Source organism: Psittacula echo (assembly GCF_963264785.1).
Source record: "Psittacula echo genome assembly, chromosome: Z".
Lineage (NCBI taxonomy): Eukaryota > Metazoa > Chordata > Aves > Psittaciformes > Psittacidae > Psittacula > Psittacula echo.
This window is the reverse complement of record NC_137742.1, coordinates 94,783,563-94,808,076: the sequence shown is the minus strand read 5'-3', so window position 1 is coordinate 94,808,076 and position 24,514 is coordinate 94,783,563. Positions and strand designations below refer to the sequence as shown.

The 24,514-nt window shown below is 39.7% G+C and overlaps 1 protein-coding gene across 1 annotated transcript in view; it reads left to right on the top strand.

Moving 5' to 3' along the window:
- Positions 1 to 2,846: 2,846 nt before the first annotated feature.
- Positions 2,847 to 24,514, top strand: part of LOC308231476 (transcription initiation factor TFIID subunit 4-like) — a 146,575-nt gene continuing 124,907 nt past the window's right edge. Inside the window, exons 1-5 of the mRNA XM_080636953.1 lie at positions 2,847 to 3,991; positions 7,747 to 7,919; positions 20,858 to 20,992; positions 22,074 to 22,301; positions 23,676 to 23,798. Coding sequence (XP_080493079.1) covers positions 2,866 to 3,991; positions 7,747 to 7,919; positions 20,858 to 20,992; positions 22,074 to 22,301; positions 23,676 to 23,798 — 1,785 coding nt within the window. The 5' untranslated portion in view covers positions 2,847 to 2,865. The remainder of the gene's footprint in view (positions 3,992 to 7,746; positions 7,920 to 20,857; positions 20,993 to 22,073; positions 22,302 to 23,675; positions 23,799 to 24,514) is intronic.

Below are 24,514 nucleotides of genomic sequence, written 5' to 3'. Positions count from 1 at the left end.
ATTCATCATAAACCTGCTCCTAAAGGTATAAACAGACAATCAGGAAAAACTACTCCAAATAAAAATGTAACCTACATTGAGAGGAAACAGACGGTAACAAGCCAGTGATTAGCAGTTTAGTGACTTGACAAGTCATACAATGTCTGACTTAACAGGTTGAGTCTGGGAATGGAGAAGAGTTGTGCATGCATACACCGTGAGCCCTGCACTCATTTCCATCAGCAGCTCATGCAATTGAAGGTGGGGTTTTCACCAGTGCACCTTTTTCAATTGTGTGGAAATTCCTGAAAAATCACAAAATGGAGAATGAGTCACCATTTCAGGCCACAGCAGCAGCTCAAATACATTCAAGTTTGCAGACATCCAAGTTACTGCAGGCTGGCAGAGACAGATAATGGAATCTAAGCTGTCTTTTGCTGGCAGCATCACAAATCCATGGTAGTTATCACCTGTTTGCAAGAACAGATGCAACAAACTGTGGGCAATGGTTATTCGTAGGGGGATAATTATTTTGAAGGCCCCATCAAACAAACTGCTCTGTCATTAGTCAAAGAAATTACAGTTTAGAACCACCACCTTTCTCTTAAGGGGTATTTCTGAATGCATGAGGCAAGCATTGATTAGAAAAGGGCATACAGGAGTGCAATGGCAAGTGTTAGTATCAAAATGAACTACCTCAAGTTTTCTGTGTGGATGCTGAGGGAAAACAGTATGCCTGAACAGCTGCTGTGACAATGTGAAGAATGCTGGTTTTGGTTTACAACTCTTCTGTTAACAGCGTCCACATCAGGAATTGTATTACTGCAACCATTCTTGTTTAGGTAGAGCTGTAGCTTTGAACATGCTCTGCGTGCTTGTTAGGATTTCAAACCACCCCAACAGCATATGCAGTTATCTCCTGTCCTGGGTTCAGCAGTAGCAGTCAGTTTTTCTCCTTCTTAGTAGCTGTTGCAGCACTGTGTTTTTGACTTTCAGCCTGGGAACAAAGCTGATAACACTGATGTTTAGACTGACCAAGGACTTTGTGAGTCTCATGCTCTGCCAGGGAGGAGGAGGGGCCGGGAGGAAGCGGGGACAGGACACCTGACCCAAACTAGGCAAAGAGGTATTCCATACCACAGCACGTCATGCCCGGGGATGTAACTGGGAGCTACCCGGAAGGGCACGTCCTCTTTTCGGTCGGGCTCTCTTTTCCAGCAGGCGGTATCGTATTCTCTTCCCTTGTTATCTCTCTTATCATTATTATTATTGGTGGCAGCAGTAGTGATTTGTGTTATACCTGAGTTACTGGACTGTTCTTATCTCAACCCGTGAGAGTTACATTCTTTCGATTCTCCTCCCCATCCCTCTGGGGAGTTGGGGGGGGGGGAAGTAGACTGCGTGGTTCTAATTGACAGCTGGGGCTTAAACCATGACACTATGATATTTGACTTCTCTTTCCACAGGTGCTGGGCAGGTTCGTCATGTGACCAATACTGCCATACCAGATCAATTAGGTATTTTGGCTTAAACAGCTCCGGGACCAGTGAAGGAATAAGGAGGAACATCCCCCCTCAACCTTGGTCTATATGGGAAACCTGCTTGCATGTAGAGGAATGATTCCTTCAAGAGTTAACACTTGCTGTTAAGTACATAGAGGTGAAGGAGACCTTTCAAATACAATGTTCACATCTAACAAAAATAGCCCCAGCCTGTTCCCATTGTCATGCAGCTGCTGGCTTCATCACGCTCATTGTGCGTTTCCTCATGGCTGAGAAGCGCAGTTGCCCGGTTTCCTCTCCTTCATTTCCTAACAAGATCTGTGATGGACTGTAGGAAAAGCCAGCAGAACTTCAAAACAACACCTTTCAAGTTTCACTGGGGCCATCCAAACACCCAGGCTAGTGTCTCATAGCAGAGCAAAGTCATTTTAGGCAAGCACCAGTAGAGGTAGCTGGGTCCTGTCCTGAATCAGGACCCCATGGCTTGCATACAGGCATTTTTTTCCCTTTTTAATTCCTGGAGCATGATTGCATTTATGTGAACTTCAAGCTTGCTCATTAGGTGACAGGAGAAACTTCTTGCGCTCAAGGCCAAAAGATCTTAATCTTGGGAAAAGAATGTGCACAAAGATGTGAACCTTGGTCAGCCTAAACATCAGTGTTATCAGCTCTGTTCCCAGGCTGAAAGTCAAAAACACAGTGCTGCAACAGCTACTAAGAAGGAGAAAAACTGACTGCTACTGCTGAACCCAGGACATCTCCTTTGAAGGAGTTGGTGTCAGGCACCTGAGCCACTATAGCTGGCTGCACACATGCTTTCAGTTCTACCTAGGCATGCAGAAAATTGTCCTGGCTGCACCAATGCTCACAGGGTATGAAGTGAAGGCAAAGAGCATAATTACGGCAGCTCTGCTAGCAAAAAGATGACACGACTGCGTGACATTTAAATTCTCAACGTGCAAGCTCACACCTCTCTTTCAGCACAAGGGCTTCCTCCAATAATCAAACCTCCGAGCCAGAAGTCCCTACAGACACAATTACCGGCACGCTCTCACACACACCACCAGCACCGCATAGGCACCTGTCGGGACAACGCTGCCTCTTCCCGTGGCGGCCGGGGCGCAGCCGACCGCGTTCTCACTAAATGCCCCGAGCCCTGTGCCTCCTATAGCCGTTCCCCAGTCAGGCCGCTCCTCAGGAGCGCTGCGGCTCTCACCGTGCAGCGGATGACCCGGGCGCTACCCCCAGTCAGTCAGCCCGGGCAGCAGCCGCCGCCACAGCGCCCCGCTCTGCCCCGCCCCAAAGGCGGGTGGAGGAAGCCGGCACCTCCCGGCATGCCCGGCGCGCCTGCGCGTTGCGCGGCCGGCTCCCAGCTCAGCGCAAGATGGCGGCGGGTGCCTCGGACCCCTTGGAAGAGATGCTGCTCTTCTCCGAGGAGGTGGACGAAAAGGCGGTCAGCGATCTGGTGGGCTCCTTGGAATCGCAGCTGGCCGGCGGCCGGAGCTCCGCCGAGGCGCCCCAGCCCAGGACCTCCGCCCCGTCCCAGCAGCAGCAGCAGCAGCCGCAGCAGCACCAAGGGAGCCTAGCGGGGGGCAGCAGCCCCGTCCGGCAGCAGCAAGGGCATCCCACGCCTTCTCCCACTCCTGTGGCAGAGGAGGCGGCGGCGGGGTGTCCCGGAGCCCCGGAGAGCCGAGTCCCTATTCAGGGGCAGCTCTCGCCCCCGTCCCCCCCGGCGGCGGCGGCGGCGGCGGCAGCGGCGGCGGCGGCAGGGAGGGGAGTGAGTGTAAACAGTAGTAGTGTGCAGCAATCACATGGAGCGGCTCTCCTCAGCAGCGGCGGCAGCCCCGGCGCGCCAGCCGCCCCTGCCCCTGCTCATCCCGCCGCTCTCTCGCCCTCCGGCGCCCGTGCCCAGCCTGTCAACAACCATGTGGCTGCCGGCGCCACTGCCCGGGAAGCGGGAAGCCCCAGCCCCAGCGGCAGCCCGCCCGCTGCCGACAGCACGCTACCGCCGTCGCAGCGCAACGAAGCCGCGGGGGGGAGCGGGACCCCGGCCGGGGGGGGCGGGCCGGCGGGAGTGGCGGAGGGTGCATCTGCTGCCACCACCGCGCCGCTCCCCGGCGAGGCGGCGCCCAACGGGGAGGGTGCCGGGGGCCGGCCGGCAGCAGTCCCACTAGTCAGCCGCCACGGCAGAGCAGACGCCGCCGCGGCACAGATAAAACCCGCGCACGGCACGCTCCCCGCAGTAAACGCACTCAGTAACTCGGGCAGTCCTGCGCCCGCCGCACCGCCGGGACAGGGCTCGGCCGCCAACTGCGTCGCGGCTGCCCCCGCAGCGCCTAAGCCGGCGATCAGCGCTGCCAAGGCGGGCGCGGCCCCCCTCGCAGCCCCGCAGGCTCTTTCGCCCCGTCCGGCATTGAGTGCTGCCCCAAGGATCGTTGCCCCGCAGCTGATCATGAGGCCGCAGCACCAGACCACCATCCAGCTGCCCCCCGGCTTCACCATCCCGCCGGGTAAGTGAAAAGCAGCAGCCTCTCGGGGTAACCATTTCTTTTTTCTCTTTTCTTTGGCCGAGATTGTTTTCATTCCCCAAAGTTGTCTTCCCGCTGCTTGCCGCGCTGGAAACGAGGAACCTGTCTGAGGGCGATCTCTGACAGACAGGCTGCCGTTAATGGGTGTAATTGGTATGGGACGGGCAGTTGCTAATGCAGTTTAATTACGACTGTTGTGTGGTGAGTTGCTTGTTCTGTCCTGGGGTGAGAGTGGCAGCCGCGGTAAGTTATTTTGGATTGGTACAGTGAGCAGTCGCGCTCCAGATAAAAGGCTGGGTGTTAGCGAAGAATATATGTGCCTTGAAGGACTCTATTTTCTGCTTGAGTTCTGATAGACTTGATAAGTTTTCTTTCTTCAAGGAGTGTCTTCTGCTGTGAATTAGGCGGCGAGACACAGGCTGATGTGCATAATTTAATCTAAAATTTCTTATTTCATCAAGTGTGATGGTGTCATTCTCTGCTGTGTCTGGGCAGTCTTTACATCTCTGGATTTGGTTTCCAACTCTGAAGTAATGGTTGCATCCAGTTTATTCTCCTCTTAGTTTTTTAACTGTCATTACTAAAAATGTAAGTTCATCAAGGTTGCTAACTAACCAAAACAGTATCACTTCATCCTGGTGATTCCTATTCTAATTGTGTATTTTTTTCAGCTGAAATTCTAAAGGGTTCTGTGATCCCTGACTTAGATTTTCATGTTGCAAAAAGTTGGTAACTTTGTGCCTTGATTTAGAAGATGATTTAACATTTGAACTGGTTTTGATATGTTTTTGCTAGTACTATGCATAGCATGATAATATGTGGAGCTATTGATGTAGTCTGAAACAACTTCTTCCAACATGTTTCTTAAAATATTTGATGTTTATTAGCTAAGCGTAGCAGAAATGTGATGGTGTTGAAGCTCACTTCTAAGTGAAGGTTTAGTAGTTTTATATTTGGCTGTAGTTTTTGAAAGTCCTGCTTCAGATTCTAATGCTCCAAATGTAAAAAGCTCTGTGGTTTCAACCAGGCAAGATGTTGCTATTCAGACTACATTAGTGACTTTAGTCTTTGATTTTCCATTGTTTATCTGTTTAATAATTAGTATACACATATGATGTGTTGTAACTTTGCATACTGTTGCTGAAGTTTCTTGTGTTGATACTTCATTTTGCTACTTAATTTTCCAACAGAAGAGAGAAAACAGAGCCCTTGAAAGCGATCTGGTGCAAGATTTAGAAAAAGTTATGGAAATAATACTGTGGAAAGTTATAATTTGAATTTGATTTTATTACAGTTCAGCTTGAAATCCATTATATTTTCATAAACAGTAAGATAGTACGTTCTAAAATGAAGTTATTCAGAAAATACAATGTTATTTTTGAGTTTTTCATTCTTAAAATTGGTGGATCATTTATAATTAATTTTGAAACTCCCACATTGTAAACTTCTCTCTAAAGAAGAAATTTAGAATCGGCTTTTGAGAATAGGTTATTTTAGCATATAATAATCACAAGTTGTGTGTTTTGTCTTTATGTGGCTGACAGGAAAAAATAATCTCATAATTTAACCATATTCTAATTTGTATGTGTTGCTCGGTAAAAGAAAATTAAAGTCCTCCAAACTGAATTAAAACATAACATTAATACATGAACATTTATGCATCTATAGTAGTAATTATGTCTACAGCTTTTATTGAAACTGTGACTTGTGTTGCAATTAATTTTGTTTCCTCCATTTGTTATTTTTTAATTCAGAATTGGTTTTAGAAGATTGGAAGATAAATCAACACACCTGTGAATCTGTGTAATGGAAATGGAATGTGTAGTTTTTAATGTGTAGTAGGCATTATCCTAGGAGGATTTTTATGTAAAATTCACAATGTAATCAGAGGAGGGATATGTGTTTGGCCAGTTGGCAATGTACTAGTATTTTTGTTTCTGGATGGCTTAGGAATGGCATATACAGAGTACATAATCTGCATATGGGTTTGTCTGCAAATACAGACCATGAGGTTTGGTGCTTAAATGGCTGATGGACCTTAAAAACTGAATATATTTTGAAAGAGTTTTTATCAGCTTTTTTTAGCTTTTCTTTTAAAAATTGCTATCTGGTCTTAGAAAGAGAGTTATGAACATGGCTTTTGGATGTGGTTCTTCCTGTAGAGCTCTGTGCCTTTAACCTTAAAGCTTGATTTCCAAAATTCTTTAGTTTGTAGTGGCAGAAATTTGGCTCCTGTTTGTGTTTCTAGCAAGAAGGGTTGCATGGGAGCACCTGAGACTATGAAAGGGAGGGCTTTTGTTGATGCTGCAGTTCACTCGTGTGTTTATCTCACGGCTGGGATTTGTATTTTTGTGTTAGAGACTGAAAGAAAGACTTTCTTGGTATAGGGTACATCTAAAATTTGTTATTTGCTTGTTATAATAGTGTCGGATTTCTTTATCCTGGTGTCCCTGGAAAGCCATGTCCCTTTACTGAGGTGGTTTTTTTTTCCCCATGAAGCTAATTAGAAGTGGATGTGTGCTTTTACCTTTTTTATTTTCCCTTGAAAAGTAAAAAAAAAAAAACATATATGAAGCAATTTGCACGTAGAGATAAGTTGTAGAAACAGTGTGAACTGACTCTTACTGACAGAATAAAAGTGACTTCCTAGATTCTTGTATTTTTTGGTTCTCCTGTAGTTGCGGTCAGGATATTTTTCTGTTTATAGGCCTGTTGTACCCTATCTAGGTTAAACTATTAAAGTGTATTCTGGAACTAACTTGGAAATTCTTTTAAATAATCTGGCTGGGGAATTGCTCCTTAATAAGGAAGCACCTTATGGGTTTTGCAATGATCTTGAGTAAGCGTGAAGCTCCAGGTGATCTAAGGACCAACTTAGCCATTGTCTCCCCTTTTCAGACCTGCTAATTATGGAAAACTTAAGACAAAGCTTGGTGGCACTGGCTGTGTGTGTAGAAGGCTTCTATTTGTGAAATGTGTTACCAGAAAATAATCTGAGAAAAAATTATCATTTACCTCCAAAAAGTATTAGAAAACACTTGCCAAATACTCTGGTAATTTTAAAGCGATTCCTTTGTTGTTTGCCTAAAATACATGCTCTTGTATCATTTTGTGCTGAGGAGTGGCTGGGTTGGTTCTCTGGATTGGCAGTATTTTTTTCTTGCTGTCTAAACCGCAGGTAGTGCCTCCCAATACGGTGATGATGGGAACCAAATAAATTCATCTGTTAATTCTCAACGATTAACTAGATCTCAAGTATTGTATGCTCAAAAATGTGGCTGGCCTGAAGTTTGCATGTGCGCATCTCCTGAAGCTGATGTTTTAGTAAAGCTGTCATGTCATTGTCCCTGCTATGTTCATACTGAATTCTATTCTCAGCTACTAGATTATCACTATAGTTTAATTTTAATGACTATTTCTTTCTAATTTTATTCTGCTGATCCTGACTAGACTGCTGAAAGTATGCGTATACACACAAGTGACCTTTTTTTAGTCACTGTTATCCATAAACTACAGTTATTTGAATTCCAGACTGAATAGGGTATTAGTTTTTGTCTGCTGGTGGGGGTTACTTTTCTTTCTTGAAATAACATCTCATGCTACACCAGAATAAAGAATGATACAGTGTAAAGAAAAATGTACAGTGCTATCCATAAGTTTTACTTGTATTCGTTAGTTACATAGTACCTTATATATTATTCTTTATTGTCTAGTTCTTGTTACTTTGTTCTCTTTAGGTATGGTCTTAGTGCGCACGGATGCTGGGCAGCTTGTCATGGTGCCTCAGCAGGCTCTAGCACATGCCCAAATGCAGGCTCAAGTACATACGCAGGCACAGGGTCCTGCCACCATGTCACCGAGACTTTCTGTGCCCACAGCTGGCCCTGTTTTTCGCTTATCAACAACTCAGGTATGTGTGGCTTGATTTCATGTTACTTTTGTGCCTTGTGTTTTCCTCTCTTACATATTGTTAGTTCATGTGTGTTTGCAAATATGCTTTCCTCCCCTTTTTTGTTGTGGAACTACTAAATGCTTACTGAAATGCAGTTTATTTTCTGAGGCCTAGGATTACGGGTTTTTTTTCATATTTCAGAAAAAAAGGTAAGTCTGCTTCATAGAGTCTCTCAAGACCTTTTTCAGACTGTGAGATCATTGAAAGCTAGAAGACTCAGTCTTAGCCTAAACTTAGTTTGGGCTATATACTACTGGTTTCGTAAGTGCCCCTTGTTCCTCTGAATCAGAAGCACTGTGATCCTGACATGCTGAATGGATGCACAAGATGGCTAGATTTTAATAGAAATAGGCACATTCAATACAAAGATTTTCAGGAAATTAACTTTTCAGATAAAACCTTATTAAAAAGAAAGGTTTGATTCCTTTTCTTCATCTCTGAGTGTGCTAGGTCTATGCTTAGTTTTGCCTGTGTCATAACTACATTTCCTTTTTTATATGGATTGACAGGATAATGTACTTCCTTACCGCAAATTCGTCAGTGGAGTGTTTATGACAACTTAGAAGTGATGTATATTCAAGAGTGGAGGGGTATTGTTTTTAAATGACTTGGTAGGCTGCATTGGTTTAAAATTGTTTAGGGAGGTTGTTCATCTTCAGGCTTTTCGGAGCTAGAGCTGAGCCATCTTACTAAAATGTAGAGTCAAACATCTTTAGATGTTAGTACAGGGCAGCTGTGCCATAATAATGGTAGGCAGAGTTTAAGGTAGGTTTGCCCAAGGTCTGTGTTTGCAGAAGTGGTAAGTAATTCTGAATGGAAAGAAAAGAGGTGCCTTTCTAATTTTTTAATTGATGGTTGTATAGGTTGCTTGAAATAACTTAAATGTGTGTTTCCCAATGTTTAACATTTGATTAATGTCCCGTTACATGCTTTGTGAGTTACACCATACTTGTAGTCTAAAGGATTAATAAGTTTAATTCAAAACTGAAAATGGTGGTAAACTTTTCAGAAGAGAAGGAACCAGAACAAAATTGGAGAATTGAAAATAAATTAATAACATGAAGCAATCTAAACCACAGAATAGCAAGTAGAATGTAAGTTTTAGACATGAGTATCACTAGGAGGATGGTAGCTCAATGGAATGCATCTCAGAAAAGACACAAATAAAAGTCTGGAAGCACTTGAAGGACTTTGTGCTCTCAGGAAAGAGATAAGTGCATATTGGATGGAATTTGTAAAAGAGCTCTTCTCAGAAAAGGCAGATGTTCAAGGTTTAAATCTGTGATATCCAGGAGTATAAGAAAACTTGTAGAAGCCTTCAAAGATAAATTTACTTGAGGAAAAATACACAAGGAGATAAGCCTGTGTTAATTTTGAGATTTATTTCTTTTAACAAGTTTGATGACACTAAAATCCAGAGAAGTTGTTCTTTTAAATTTATCTGTCTGTCTGTGTTTGGGGCTTTCTTTGTAAATAAGTACAATCAGTTCTTTAGTACTGAGCTACAAGGGACTGTATGGTGCAGATTCTAGTGAAGGATCCCAAGATAAGTACATAACATAAATGCAAACCAGAAACTGTGGGATGGGACTGTGCCAAGAATATGATCTCAGTCTGTTAAAATGGGTTAGTTTTAGCTGTTTCTGTTTCATACCGTTAGTTTTCATGTAATACGTTGTCATTATGTTGCGGCCAGCGTAAAGAATTAAAATTCAGAGTGGAAACATTCATAGCAAATTAAATACTGTCTGTAGTATGGAAATGTTCAAGGAATGCATCTTTATTGTACATAGAGAAGCATACAAAAATGTAGACTGACTGCTTGGCTGTGTGTGTTCAGTCTTTATTAGAAGACTGGAGTTTGGATCCCAAAGTCAATCTTAAGATGTGTGCACAGCAAATATTGGAAATTGATCATGTTGGCCTCAGGCAGTTATAGGGAGCAATTAAAGTTGCAGAAAGAGTATAATCTGATTTGCTGGATTTATATAAAACTAAATCTGTGAGGATACTGCATGTTCGTATGTTTGTAGAGATACCTAAAATCTGAAGGAGTTCAGGTATTAGAAAGACATGATTCTTTTTATGCAGGGTTCTGCCCAAATACCCCACTGCATTACAGATACTCCTTTACACGTGTTAGTGCTAATAAGCTGGTTGAAAGTAGAGAAGAAACCAGCAAGGCCTTATGAATGATTGATGTTTTTTATACGATGCAAAAGTTTGATTATTTTAACATAGTGGGATTAGAATCATGGTATTGCAACTTGTCCGGATTCGTCTCCTTCGACAGATCTTCATAGTAGCTGCCCAAACTGCACTGCATCATTTCTTTATTTGTTGTAATTAGCAAGGATAAGAAATAACTAATATTGTCCTTGGGAAATTTGCATTGAACTTCCTTGACTCTGCATGTGGTGTGAGGCTCTTCTTCCATTTTGACAGTGCTTATGTTTTATAAATGTTTGACCTTAACATTTAAAAATGATGGTTGATGGCCTTTTAAAACCAGACAGTGAAGGTTTCAAGTCTAAAGGTTTATCCTGTCAGAATTAGGCACTAAACTTTTATTTGATTAGGTGGATTATAATGAGAGTTCTTGGTTTTCTGGAGGGAAGTCCAATGACAATTATTATGCTAAGGTTTTAGAAGTACCAGTTATTTGAGTAGTCATTATGATTAATCAAGAAACGGGATCAAGTTCTAAAACAAAAGAAATTGTATGTCCTGAAATTTTTTTTTTTCAGTGAGTTTATAATTAAGCTTTTTTCTTTCAGAATCAAAATCTGATGTGTCAGCTAAATTCTGTGAATTAAAATTTTCAGAATTTAACTGGTATGGAAAATAGTGTCTTATGGGTTTATGTCTGTGAAATGTAACACTTAATCCTAGTCTCCACAGTGACTGAAACAGAGAAAAAATGTGTGTGCCGTTAGCTCAAGACAGACAAAATATAAACATTACTTGCTTAAGTCCTGCAAAATATTTTGCAAAGTTGATGAGCATTACAAGCAACGCGTTTTTTTTTTTTTTTTACCTCTAGGACATAAAATGCCTATATCTGGTATGTTAGTGGGATGATTGTTACTTTAGTGTGCAGAGCTTAGATTTACTATCATGTTTTTATTCAGTTATTTCAAGTTAGTTTTATTTGAATTAAAATGCAGGGTACTTTAGATGTGTAGAATTTACTAATGTACTTCAGTCACTGACTTTGTGTTTTGCTCTATTTTACTTATGTAGAAAGTCTATGCAGGTGGTAACTTGCAGTCTGCTGTAAGTATTGTATGAAATATTAACTTATTTTATCAGAAAAAGGCAGGTTTCATGCTTTATAGGTAGTATGGTTGCTTTTCTTCAGCTTGTTCTAATTCCTAGCCACTGTCAGAAGTTACTCAGCTAAGTGATTGCTATCAGTGTTAATTCTATACACACTTTAATTATTGTGTTAAGAAACTGTTATGAGCTGTACAGTTAGATGTAAAACACAGGTTATTAAATAACATGCTAAAGAAATTGCAAAAGCTCACAGTTACTTTTGGCAAATCATTAAGAAATGTAGAGAGTGATAACTGAAGAATATAAAATGAATTGTGAATTACTTTCTTCAAAAATATGAGAAAGATTGTCTGAAAAGGTATCAAATTTGACAGCTCTTTGAATCACTCCCCTTGACAACTAAGTAATTCTTCCTTCACTTGCAAAAAAGGAGGAGTGGAAAATAAGGCAATGTTTTAAATGCACTTGGATGAGATTGACTTAGTTGATACATACAGAGCTGTCTGGGTTCTAAACTGCTTCTGCAGCAATTCAGAGATTTTCTTCTTGTATCTCAGGCCATCATTTGCCATATCTTCTCCCAGCTGTTTGGGAGGAAAAACAATTGGGTTTCTCATGAAAATTTCTTTAGCTTCAGCAGCTGGGCCTATATCCAAGAAGGAGCCACCTTTCTCTGGGAAAATGAAAGCTCTTGAAATACAGAGAGTGTAGTCTGTTTCCCTTGGGATTTAGTATATGGGCTTAGGATAATGCTTTGCTTAAAGACAGTGGCTTTATTCGTGCATGTTGCATTGCTGAAGGTTGAGAAGTCGAATATCTGTACAGTAGTACTTATTTTTACAGGGAATCAATACAGCCATATGTAACAGATGGGAACCTAGCTAAGAGTTAGTTCTCTCTCATGACTGAGAGACATAACAAAGTATGTTTTTGTCACAGTGTATTCTGTAGAGCATAGATGTTTATGTTCATCATTACTGTTTGTCAGAAAGAGGCAGGAAAACACAGGTGCAGTTGTCCTGTGACCTTCGTGTTTAGCCACACCAGAGTGCCTGGCCGATGCTCTTGATGTAGACAACAGTGAGATCATGAGAAACTGCCTGGCTTCACAAGCAAACGATTAGAGATCAGACATAAAGCTGGTTGTTTTTCTAAGGGTGTAAAGGCAGGACCCTCTTGAAGCTGAATCTGGAGGCTCACCTGTGGGTGGACGCACAGCATAGGAATTTTCTGTTACTTGAGACTCCCAGTGTTGACTGCAACAGGGCTTCCCAGCTGGAAGTGTGGGCCTGGATGATTATTCGGTGGTGACTGGTCATGTATTTCTTCTTAATCGCTTTTCTCTCTATGCAGTAGTGACTTGATGCATTGCTAATATTTCTCTGTACTTATATGTATATATATGATTTGCTTTAATGTATATAGACAGATACAGACCCTATTCGTGTTAGTGTGCTTGTTTAATAAATTGTGCACATTATGTATATATTATACAGCTAGGGTACGGTGTTTTTGTTGTGTGCTGTGCCTGTCAGCAGAGCACCATCCTCTTCCCTTCCCAAATTTAAGAAAAGATACTTTGATTGGAGTGCCAAGCACACAAATTTAGAAGGATTAAGATACATAACTTACCATTCATCCTGTACTAATTTCTTGTGTACTTATGCAGCGCATTCCTTACAGTCTGTGTGAGATAAAAGCACAGAGATAAAAGCTTCAGCTAGGCAATCAAGGCACAGAGTTGATGTTGCACAGCAGACGTAAGTCTAATGTTTCTTGCATTTTGAGCTCTTGACTTTGCTGTTTAAGTCATTGTTTGACTTCTATTGTTTGTAATACATTTGGGTAATTCTTTTGCAGCTTTTAGGGGTAGGTGATGTAAGTTCATGTTGTACAGCTTTGGGGACAATTTTGAAGAAGATAGGCAAATCCAGTTTGAAAGAAAGGTTCTTCTTGACTCTTAAGTGTGTTCAGCTGTCATTAGACAGTTATGCTTCTCTCAGTTGCTGCTATGTAAAATATGAATAAAAGCTGCTTGTTTCAATTCCTAGTGGAATTCTGGAAAACTGGCTAATGAGAATAAGCAGCTACGTTGTCGGAAGGGTTTCCGTTCTGATTGTTTTATTGCCAAGCTCAAAGGATCTGGAGCATGGGCGTGTGTCAAAAAAGGATGTGCAATGTCTGAACCAGAGTCAGAAGTAGTGAAATGGATTCAATAAAAATAATCAGAATATGTAAATAACAGAATAGTACAGAGAAAGCAGTAATTGAGAGAAGTGTCTTTAATAGGAAAATGTACTTGATATTTTAATGATCTTTTACATCAGACTTTCTGGTTTCTTTAAATAAAATAGTCAAGAAAAGCATGAATAGATGCAATTGCACTATACAACAGTTTTAGTTTAGGTCCACTTGTAAGATTGTATAGGACTGTAATAGGGGGATATTGACTACGGCTAACAAAGCTTTTCAGGTTTTTTTGGGGGGGGAAATATTGCAAGATATTCAGGTATATAAAACCAAAATATTTTTCACATTGTGAATATATATTCCATCTTAGCGATGCAGCTGTGAGAGGCTTGCCTTTTTTAAATTGGCATCTTATGTTTTACATGGAAGTGCTCAGACTTCCATGACTTGGTCATGGATGAGAAAATGAACATGAGCCAGCAGTGTGTGCTGTGCGCCCAGCCCAGAAAGCCAACTGTATCCTGGGCTGCATCAAGAGGAGTGTGACCATCAGGTCGAAGGAGGTGATCCTGCTCCTCTACTCTGCTCTTGTGAGACCTCACTTGGAGTATTGTGTGCAGTTCTGGTGTCCTCAACCTAAAAAGGACATGGAACTGTTGGAACAAGTCCAAAGAAGGGCCACGAGGATGATCAGGGGACTGGAGCACCTCTCGTATGAAGATAGGCTGAGAAAGTTGGGGCTGTTCAGCCTGGAGAAGAGAAGGCTGCGTGGAGACCTTATAGCAGCCTTCCGGTATCTGAAGGGGGCCTATAAGGATGCTGGGGAGGGACTCTTCATTAGGGACTGTAGTGATAAGACAAGGGGTAACGGGTTCAAACTTAAAGAGGGGAAGTTTAGATTGGATCTAAGGAAGAAATTCTTTACTGTGAGGGTGGTGAGGCACTGGAATGAGTTGCTCAGGGAAGTTGTGAATGCTCCATCCTTGGCGGTGTTCAAGACCAGGTTGGATGACGCCTTGAGTGACATGGTTTAGTGTGAGGTGTCCCTGCCCATGGCAGGGAGTTGGAATTTGATGATCTTAAGGTACTTTCCAACCCTAACTATTCTATGAATCTATGACTATTATATTTTAATTTCTTGATGCATTATGAAGTGCAATTTTGTTGTACTGTGAATAGTTTTTCAGTGATAGTGTGCTTGTTTGAACAAAACATATTTAATGAAAAAAAAAAGCTTGGATGTTTAAAGCAAACATTGGTTTGAGTTAACTGTGCATGATTCTTATTGTACAATTTTTTCTTCATAGTTTTCATTTCCTTTAAGTTTTGATTGACAATTTAAGATGGGTATTAAAAAATTGTTAGTGTTGCCAAAATTTTATCTGCTTATAAGATCTTAGTTAAGGTACAGGATTTTGAGGAAACAAACTGTAATTTAATGGAACTTTGGTTGATCTTAGAAAAATTTTGTTCTGGATTCTTGTATTGCAAGCAGGTCAAATAAGCGGGAGTTTGCTTGAATTACTATATTCTTCAGAGGTAATAAGTACATTTAGAAGTCTTCTAAAACTGATTGTTTGATGACATTAAATTTTTGCCTCCACATCTTGTTTTGAAGCTTATACCTGTGAAATTACAAAAAATAGGTAGGTGCTGCCATCTAGTTTTTCTTTGTTGTGTTTCTTTTGTTTACATTATTCATTTGTACAGTTTATGGCATTTCATGCTTTTGATGCAGATTGTTTGCTGGTTTTCAGTATCTTAATACCCAATTGGGTTTATATTAATAAAAAGCAAAAAATAAGTTACATACTTAAAATTATTTTAAACTAAAATTATTTTATTAGTTACAAAATTAAAGTGCTATTGTCCATTGAGAATATAGAGTTTGTATCATACAGGAAAGACCAGTGTTAGCCTATCCATAATATTTTATTACAGAATATCTGTTACTGGAACTTACAGATCAGGGGAAATAGTGTATATTGGAATTTTCATTTTGTATATTGCAGTTTTGGTCTTTAGACTTTGCTAATAATTTTGTTTCAAGTTTGATTCAAAATGTGTTTTCCAGCATTAAGTTGCTTTGTGTATGTTTAGTGATCAGAAAATGTAGTGTAAAGTTACATGTAAAGTTTGATGGTTTAGTCCATCACAGGCATCTAAGTGGGCTATTTAATAATTCTTTTTCTTTAACAATTCTTCTGTTACAAATAATTACCAGTCACTTGAGTTTTGCTTCTGTGGCATAAGTTGTCCAATCGACAGATATGTATATGTATTTTTTAAGAAAACGATAATTCTGTTCTAGCTTTGTTTTTCTTGCTTTAGGCGTTTTCTAACTTATGCTCTTCAGAATTTCAAGTTTGTGATCTGAACTTCACAGATTTGTTTCCTGTATTTTGATATTCACTTTCTGTTAAGTTTCACTTTACCATCATTTATTAAAATAAGTCTTTTGAACTTGTAAGAAGTCCTGAATCACCTGCTCTGAAAGTGGCTATATTCTTTGCTATGAAATATGCTCAGTGCAGGCAACAGCAGCTTAGTCTTTGCCATCATACGTAATGTTGAGAGGAGTTCTAAACTTGGCTGATGTTTCACAAGCTGCTGTTCTTGCTAACGCAGAGCCTTTGACGTGACACACTTCCACTGCCTGTTTTCAGCAGTTTGTACTTTTATGTCATCTTTTAGTATTTTTCTTGTTTATTTTTCAACTGTTTTTCACACCCTTACTGCTTTTTGACAAATGCTTGTTTTGCTTTTTGCAAACATTTAAAGCAAATTGATAGATCTTTTTTGTTGCCTGAGGTACATTATCATTGTTATCAAATAGGGTGTTCTATGCTATTTCTTTTGTACAGTCAGTTTTTGGGCTTCTTGCACAATATTCTGGAGAATAGATTTGAGTTAGCAGGGCAGATAGGTTGGAAGGTCAGAGAAAGTAAAAAAATGTAAAAAGTAAATGACTGTGCTTTAACCACAAAACTATTTGCCTTCTCTTCATGATGAGTTGATCTTTTCTGTATAAGCAGATAGTAAGTTCTCACTACTTACAAATTCTGCTATTTACATTTTCATAGTGTTAACATATTTTCTAAAACTTTTTAAAAGACACTCAAATATTAGTAAGGCTGTAAAACTAAACATGCAAAGACTAGGAAATGATATAAAGAAGGTTCCTGAGCAATCTAATAGTGTTTCCCACTGTTCAGTGGGTTGCTTCAGGCTTAATTGTTGCACACTGTCTAAGCCCCCCTCTGAAGTGAAATTAATAACCTAACAGGGTTGTTTTTTCTTTTTGGGTATTTTTTTGGTGAAGCTTTTCCCTATAACAACTTTCTCAACAATCTATTTAAGGGGGTTATCACCCTCTTTTTTTATAAGTAGAAACCGACCTAATTGTCTCTATTTTAAAACATTAAATTAAAAATACTGTGGTTTTGTTTTGTGGGTTTTTTTTTTTTTTGTTTTGTTTGTTTGTTTTTTATTGAGTTTGACTTCGTTGTCTTCAGTTGTACTCATGACCGCTCCTGGTCACAAACTTCACATTTCAAGTTGGGTACTCATATATATACCATGAGAGTATTGATTACAGTAGGTTATCTATATTTGCATGCACCACAAGCAGTGAGCAATTGAGACAGGAGAATAATCTAATTGTAGTGCCAAATTTGAACTGCTTTTTATCCACCAGAGTCTTTGCAGCAATCCTCGTGGCTACAGATAGATCAGCCACTTCACCAGAGAACGAGAAGGTACTTTGGTGGATTATATAGGTATTTGCTTACACCAGCATGATGGTGAGACTTCAGAAGTAGGAGTTTTCGGCTTAGAAACCCTGGTTTCTGAAGGTTTTTCTGTTGTGGCCCCAAGCTCCTCTGCTTGTCTTGTCTAATTGCTTCCAGTCTCACGTCTTTCTACCCTGTTGTTCTTGTGAATCTCTAGTTTGTGAACCCAAAAGAGACGTGATGAATAAGAGGATTACAGCGGCCTCTCCCTGCATTGGGGCTCTGGTGCTTGACTTCATTAATGCTGTGGTAGCAGTGAAGGTTCTGCCTCTGTTGGCCAAGTTTTTAGAGATTCTGCCTCCAGTAATTTTATGCAAATGTCAGTTTTTTAAAGGGTTAGTACTTTGGCTCAATTTGGTTGTATTTTTACCAGATTGAAAAACGAATTCCTGGCATACAAATTGCTTTTCATCTGATGTTTAAGTGCATTTTCCATTTCAACCGTAGCTGAAAGAATTAGGAGGCAGTCAGTAGGTACATCAAGTTTTTCCATGAACTCTGCAGAAAATGGACAGAGTTTCAAGTATTCAAAAGCAGGGTTTGGTAGTGGGAAGTGTTATGATACCTTAGTTACTCTAAAATGATGTAGTAATTTGACCCTAGCTGGACACCTGGTGTCCACCAAAGCTGCTCTATCAGTCCCCTCCTCAGCTGGACAGGGTATTGTAGAACATAATAATTTAGGGAGTGAATTAACAGGACACAGAGTAATTCCACACTGACTTCTATGAACAGTTCTAATCTGCTCTGAGTGCCTTGCTGGAAGTCACTTGTACCCTGAAACTGGAGTTACTTGCATTATGTGGGTAACTTCTGCAGGCAGAATGGACTTTGGGATATGCCCTTTCCAAGCTGGCCAGATGAGAGCCAGATGTGTTTGAAAATCCTTATTTCCACAATAGCACTGTGGTTTGTTCTGTTTAGCAATTTCTCATGTCTCTGTGTGGACAGAGCCAGATCATGTCTGTATGCAAAAGGCTATCATAAGCATTCTCAAGTGTCCCTGTGGAAGTTGGTGGTGGATTATATACTGTATTCACTCAAGTTCTAATTTCCCACCTGTTAATGCCTGAGTAGAGGGTAAAAAGCCTCTTAAACATTACCTTAATGTATTCAGGAAATGTAGCAATATGTGATATGTCTAATCAAAAGTAATAGTTACGTGTGAAAATATATTCCATTTTAAGCTTCTCTTTTTAATTTTGGAATTTAACAGCATCATACCAAACCTCAGCAGGTTAAAAAACATCATAAATTCTTTTAGCTTTTTCTAGTAGGCGCCCGACATGTTGGGTTATGTTTTTTTTTTCATATGATGATAACTTTTGTTTTCTGTTTGATGGATTCTCATGAGATCTGTTTACAGCTATTTGTTTCTAAACAGTTTTACCAGTTGTTCTTGAAGCATTTGTGTTGAGAGTCCTTAGAGTGTCTTCTGGCAACTTGTAGCTGTCATTTGAAGATCATTTCCATGATACTTAAGAATTTCTCTAGGCTAGTTGCTTGTTATGTTTCTCATCTATGTATTTCATAGCTACCTTTTTAACATTTATGAGTTTTGGGACCATGTTAGTAAACTGTTGCATTACATTGTTTGCAGTTCTGTGGTAGTAAGGCTTTTATTTCATATCCCATACATTAATAAGAAGTTTTAATGCCATTTTGTATCAAAGGCTTTTGTCACTATTGATTTTAAGACCAAGGGTGAATTTAGTCTTAATGTTGCACAGTTTGCTCGTGTGGTCTGGCACAGTAGAATGTATACCTAGTTGGATAACACACTGTTATGATAATGAAATTTTATGTTTTAATTACATGTGGTTTTGGTTTCATGTATGTTCCTGTGATGAATCATGGGCATTTATTAGATGAGAGAAAAAACCCCAACCCTCTAGTTAGCAGTCTGAGCTCTTTGTTTTTCAGATTTCTGGCTGCAGATATTTCTTAGAACTGAGTAGCTGCCAGAAGTTTGCCTGGTCATCTGCTTGCTTAGTATATCCTCACCTCTGGAAGCACTGACAAGAAGGGGGCAGATATCACAGGCATGCTGTATTTTTAGGTTGGAAACACTGATTAATGAGCAAGATATACAGTATTTCTGTGTTGTTTTTTTTTTTTTAATTCTACTATTTGTCAGGTAAATACAATTTAATTCTACAAGTATTTAAGGAAATTGAAGCAAGTGATCTTTTACAATGAAGAAAAGAGGTATGATATTGAAAACCAGAAAAGGCTTTTATATGATCATTCTTCAAAAAAACCAGACATTCTACTTATTCATGATGATTCTGTTTGTTGTCTCTAGGCTGTCTCAGTTTGGAAGACAACTCTAGTCAATATTTTTAAAATCTTGAAAGCTGTTGAAACAAACAAAAAGGTTTTGTTCAGATGTCAGGTAGATTTTTTTTTTTGTTTTCCTTTCCCCTTTTTGCCCCCTGAGTACAGAAGGCTGATATCCAGTAGATGATGATGCTGGACTGATTGTTGAGGAATGCTTGGGGCTTTGAATGCCTGCCTGGGCCTTTGTTCCTTTTGGAGATCTCTTAAGTATACTGGATGTTCTTTGAAGAATTATTTTATGTAGGCTTAATATAAAATGTAAGAATCTAAAATAAGCTATTTTTTATAAAAATGTTAACTGAAGACATATAAATTAAAATTTCAATCAGGAAAAATTAGTTTTATCTTGAGAGAAACAGTATTCTCCATGAATTTATTTACTAGAGCCGCTTAGAAAATTTGCCTTTTCTGAGTATTTGTTTGAATGCAAATCTTAATAAATGCAAGGTATAAGAGGCCAGGGGGGCCTCCATTTTTAAATAATGAGTGATTCTCTTTTTGTCAAAATTTCCGCATTGTGTGATGTATTTCTTCCTTGATGGTGTTCATGTTCCTGTAGAATTAAATAACAACATACCTGGAGATATTTTTTATTCCTAAATCTTGTCCTTTTATATGAGAGTAAGAGATTTTGGTTTCCCAGTTAAATTGCAAGACCAATACGTTTGCTGCGTGAGACAAATTAACAGAGTTGTAGAGTATGCTACTGAGTGAAAAGCTGTAAGCCAGTCATTTTCATTTGTTTGCACTTAACATTCTGATCTGGTTACGGTGTTCCTTCTGCGACAAAGATTTTCCCAATGCTTAGACTTAATTTCTGTGCAAGTTAGTTTCTGTATAATTTGATCTGAAAATATTTTTCTGCTCTCTGAATTTTCTCTATTCGTTTTCTTTAAGGAAAAGCACTAGAACAGACCAGCAAATACTGAAATGATCAATATGTGTTACTGGCAATTACAAACCGAAATATTGATGAATACTGACAAGTAAATGTTACAACTGAACTAATGCATCAATGTAAACCCAATTTTTTTCAGGTCATGTCCTGTTTTTCCTGATCTTTTCCACAAAGCTGTAAGAGAAATAATTTTTAGGAGAAATACTGAAAATATACCATTAAGCATAAGAAAGCTCATTATTGCGTTATTTGTGAATATATATTTAAAACATATTACTGGTTTGAGGTTTTTTTCAGCATTAATAATGATTCCTCATGTAATCACTATTATTAAAGTGTCTTGGAGATCAAATTACTAAAGAGGAAAACTAATAAAATTCTTATTTTTCCTTTATTAGCAACCAACTTCTGTAGCCACATCTCCTGTCCGCCTGGGACTTCCAGTGCAAGCCAAAGTTGTTCAGTCAGCTGCACCTGTCAGTGCTACGTCTGCTGCAACTCTGCCAGGAGGCTCTATTCTCGCCCATACCACAGTGAGTAGTAACAATACAGAAACCAAAAGGTGTGTGAAGAAAAGGATGTTTGTAGTTAAATGTTTTTTTCAAAAATGAATTTAATGTTCTGATATTTAGTGTTCATGTAGGACAAGGGGGAGCTGGTTAGAGCTGAAAAAGGGGAGATTTAAATTAGATATTAGGCACAAGTTCTTCCCTGTGAGGGTGGTGGGGCCCTGGCACAGGTTGCTCAGAGAAGCTGTGGCTGCCCCATCCGTGGCAGTGTTCAAGGCCAGGCTGGACGGGGCTTGCAGCAGCCTGGTCTAGTGGAAGGTGTCCCTGCCAATGGCAGGGGGTTGAAACTGGATGAGCTTTAAGGTCCCTTCCAACCCAAACCATTCTATGATTCTATGTTTTTATCACAAACATAATCCCACATATTGATAATAAATGGATAGTCAGACTGTTACGCAGGTCCTGAGTGATAGCCTAGATTTTATTTTCTACTGTTTCCTAGATAAAAAAATTGTGGGTACTATAGATTCAGTTTTAAGCTTCTTCTAAAAGGAAAAGCTTAAATCAGCTGGACTCGCATGCCGTTTCAGTAGTGGACATGCTGCACTGCATTTGCCCCTCTAGAGAGTGGTGGTATCTGGTGCTGCAGGATGCACAGCATCACCTGTAGCATCACAGTGCAGGTACATGGGTCAGCTTGTAACTGTGTACAGCAACAGCTCATATCCACAAGCCATGACACTGGTGAAAACCTGATGACATGACCACAGATCATTGGGAATTGACTTGTTTGTGTTAAGAGACAAATTTACAGCAAGTTGTGTTACAGAAGTCACTCATTGTGGTGATCTTAAACTGCTGGATAATAGCAACTAATTTTTAGTTGTACATTCATTTATATAATAAAAAGAGGACTTCATTGTTCAGTAAAGAATGGCAAAATTGGGGTTAAAAGCAAGTAAAGTCAATAGTTTTATTTTGTCAGTAAGGCTGTATTTGAAAAGAAACAAATTTTTCTTGTCAGGCTTTGAAAAACTGTATGGTTGAGTAGAAGAATCAAAGGAAGATAATTACCTAGGGTTTTTTCAATATAAAATATGAACAGGTATCAGTAGCTACGACGAGCGCTCAGAATTTATTCAAGGCAACAGTAGCAACTGGAGCATCAACTTCTCAACAACTTGCAGTAATTACTGGTGGACAAACTCAAGCTTCAACACAAACCCAGGGTCAGCCTCGGCTGCCAATTCCACCTCATACAACAGCACAAGTACCAGCACAGCCCCATGTCATACCAAGCTCTCCTGTAGCTGGAGCTACAGTTGTATCACAGGTAAGCTTTAACGCATTAGAAACTTATGTTCAGTTCTGGGCTCCTCAGTTTCAGAAGGACGTGGAAATGATTGAGCGCGTCCAAAGGAGGGCAACGAGGCTGGTGAGGGACTTGGACCACAAGCCCTACGAGGAGCGATTGAGAGAGTTGGAGTTGTTTAGCCTGGAGGAAAGGAGACTCAGAGGTGACCTCATCGCTCTCTACAACTTCCTGAAAGGAGGTTGTAGACAGGTGGGGGTTGGTCTCTTTCACCAGGCAGCAACTGATAGAACGAGAGGACACAGTCTCAAACTGCGCCAAGGAAGGTACAGGTTGGATGTTAGGAAGAAATTTTTCACAGAAAGAATAATAAAATATTGGAACGGTCTGCCCAGGGTGGTGGTGGAGTCACCATCTCTGGATGTGTTTAAAAAGAGATTGGATGTGGCACTTGGTGACATGGTTTAGTCGAGGTGTAGGGCATGGGTTGGACTCGATGATCTTGAAGGTCCCTTCCAACCTGGTAATTCTGATTCTGGTTTTCTTCGTACTTTTTAACCTTCTCAGGCCTATTCAGAAGCAGGAAGAACTTTTCCTCATGCCAGCACACTTCCTGTTATGGAACAAATACTTTACAAACAAGAAACCCTTCCACTCATTTCAGCTAAATAGGATACATGTTTATGAGGGAGAATGAACATTTGTGGTCAATAGTGAAACAACTATTCTCTTTCTGCTGACAGAACAATCAGGCCTTCAGTCTTACAAGACTTCATTAGTATCATGTTACTGGGCCTCAAACTGTGGTTACACTGAAGTGTTTCCATTTTCATGAGTAATTATACCACATAAAAATAAAGGCTTGAAAAAATTAAAGCATCTGTTTTCCTACTGATGAAGAAAAGATTAGATAAGGCGATATTTGAAGACTATTTCTAATTTGATTTTACTGCTGTAGCTGCGTTGTACAGAAGCATACTGAATCAATAATATAACAAATTAAGATAGCTTGGGAAACGTTGTACATTGTGTATTAGGCTCTTAAAGGAGAATGCATCTCCAACAGGTTGTTGTTGGAGATACACTTCTCATATTTAAGGTTGTTTTTATCAAAGCAGACTGTAAACTATTAAATACATTTTTCCTTTTTTTTTTTTTTTTTTTTCCTCCTTTGTTTTTTGTTAGTATTTGTGAGGTATGATGTTCAGTTACATAAAAAAGTGAAGAAAATGTCGGGTAACTACCAGCAAGAGCAAAATACCAGCAGATGTATTTCAATGTCCTGCCTCAATTAGAACAATTTCATTATTTTTTCTGTTTATAGTGATCAGCACATGCATTGATCCGATTGCAGAATAGCATGGATCTGATATTTTGTTTCTTTGGCTTTTGCAGGAAATGCAAGAGAATGTGAAAAAATGCAAAAACTTTTTAGCTACCCTTATAAAACTTGCTTCTCATAATTCACCATCTCCAGAAACATCCCGTAATGTGAAAGCTCTGGTTCAAGATTTGCTGGTAAATAGTTATCTTTCATTCTGTCATTTATCTATTAAGCTTGTTATTTGCATACGCTAAGGACTATTGCTTTGATCTTAGTTGTTTTTTTGTTTTTTTGTTTTTCTGTAATGTAAGTGAAGGGCTGCATCAAAATGCAAATACTCTGTATATTACATATCTTCAAAAGTCTTTTAAAGGTAGGCTGTCTGTTCAATTTCTGAAGGGGGAAATGCAACAAAGCAGTTTACATGCATTTGTCGAGAACACTTGTTTTGATGGGTAATACTATGGTCGTTTATTTAGGTAAAGATAGTAAAATACGGTATTTTCCTTGGGTTCTCACTCAGTTTCTTTTCCTCCAGACTGTAATAGTAATAAGCTATTTAATGTTTTAACCACAGAATGAATTTAAATGCATGCCTCCACCATGTGGTTTATAGTTTCTAGTGCTGAAGTAAAAGTGTTTTACTAAGCTGTTGAGTCCAGGCAGTTCCGCAGACCGATGCCCCTGCATGGAGCCTTAACTGCAAGTGGATTTCAAAAGGCAAAGTTGTGTTTCAGCTAGACAGAGTCCTTGGGCCCAGAAAAAGTCTGACTCTACCGTCTCCAGTACAACTTGAGTTTCAATGACTTGTATAAATGAGGTCCACACATACAGTTACTGTAGAGCTGGACAAAACGGTCAAGCTTCTTAAGAAAAGATTAAATATAGTCTATGAAGAACTTGGATGTAA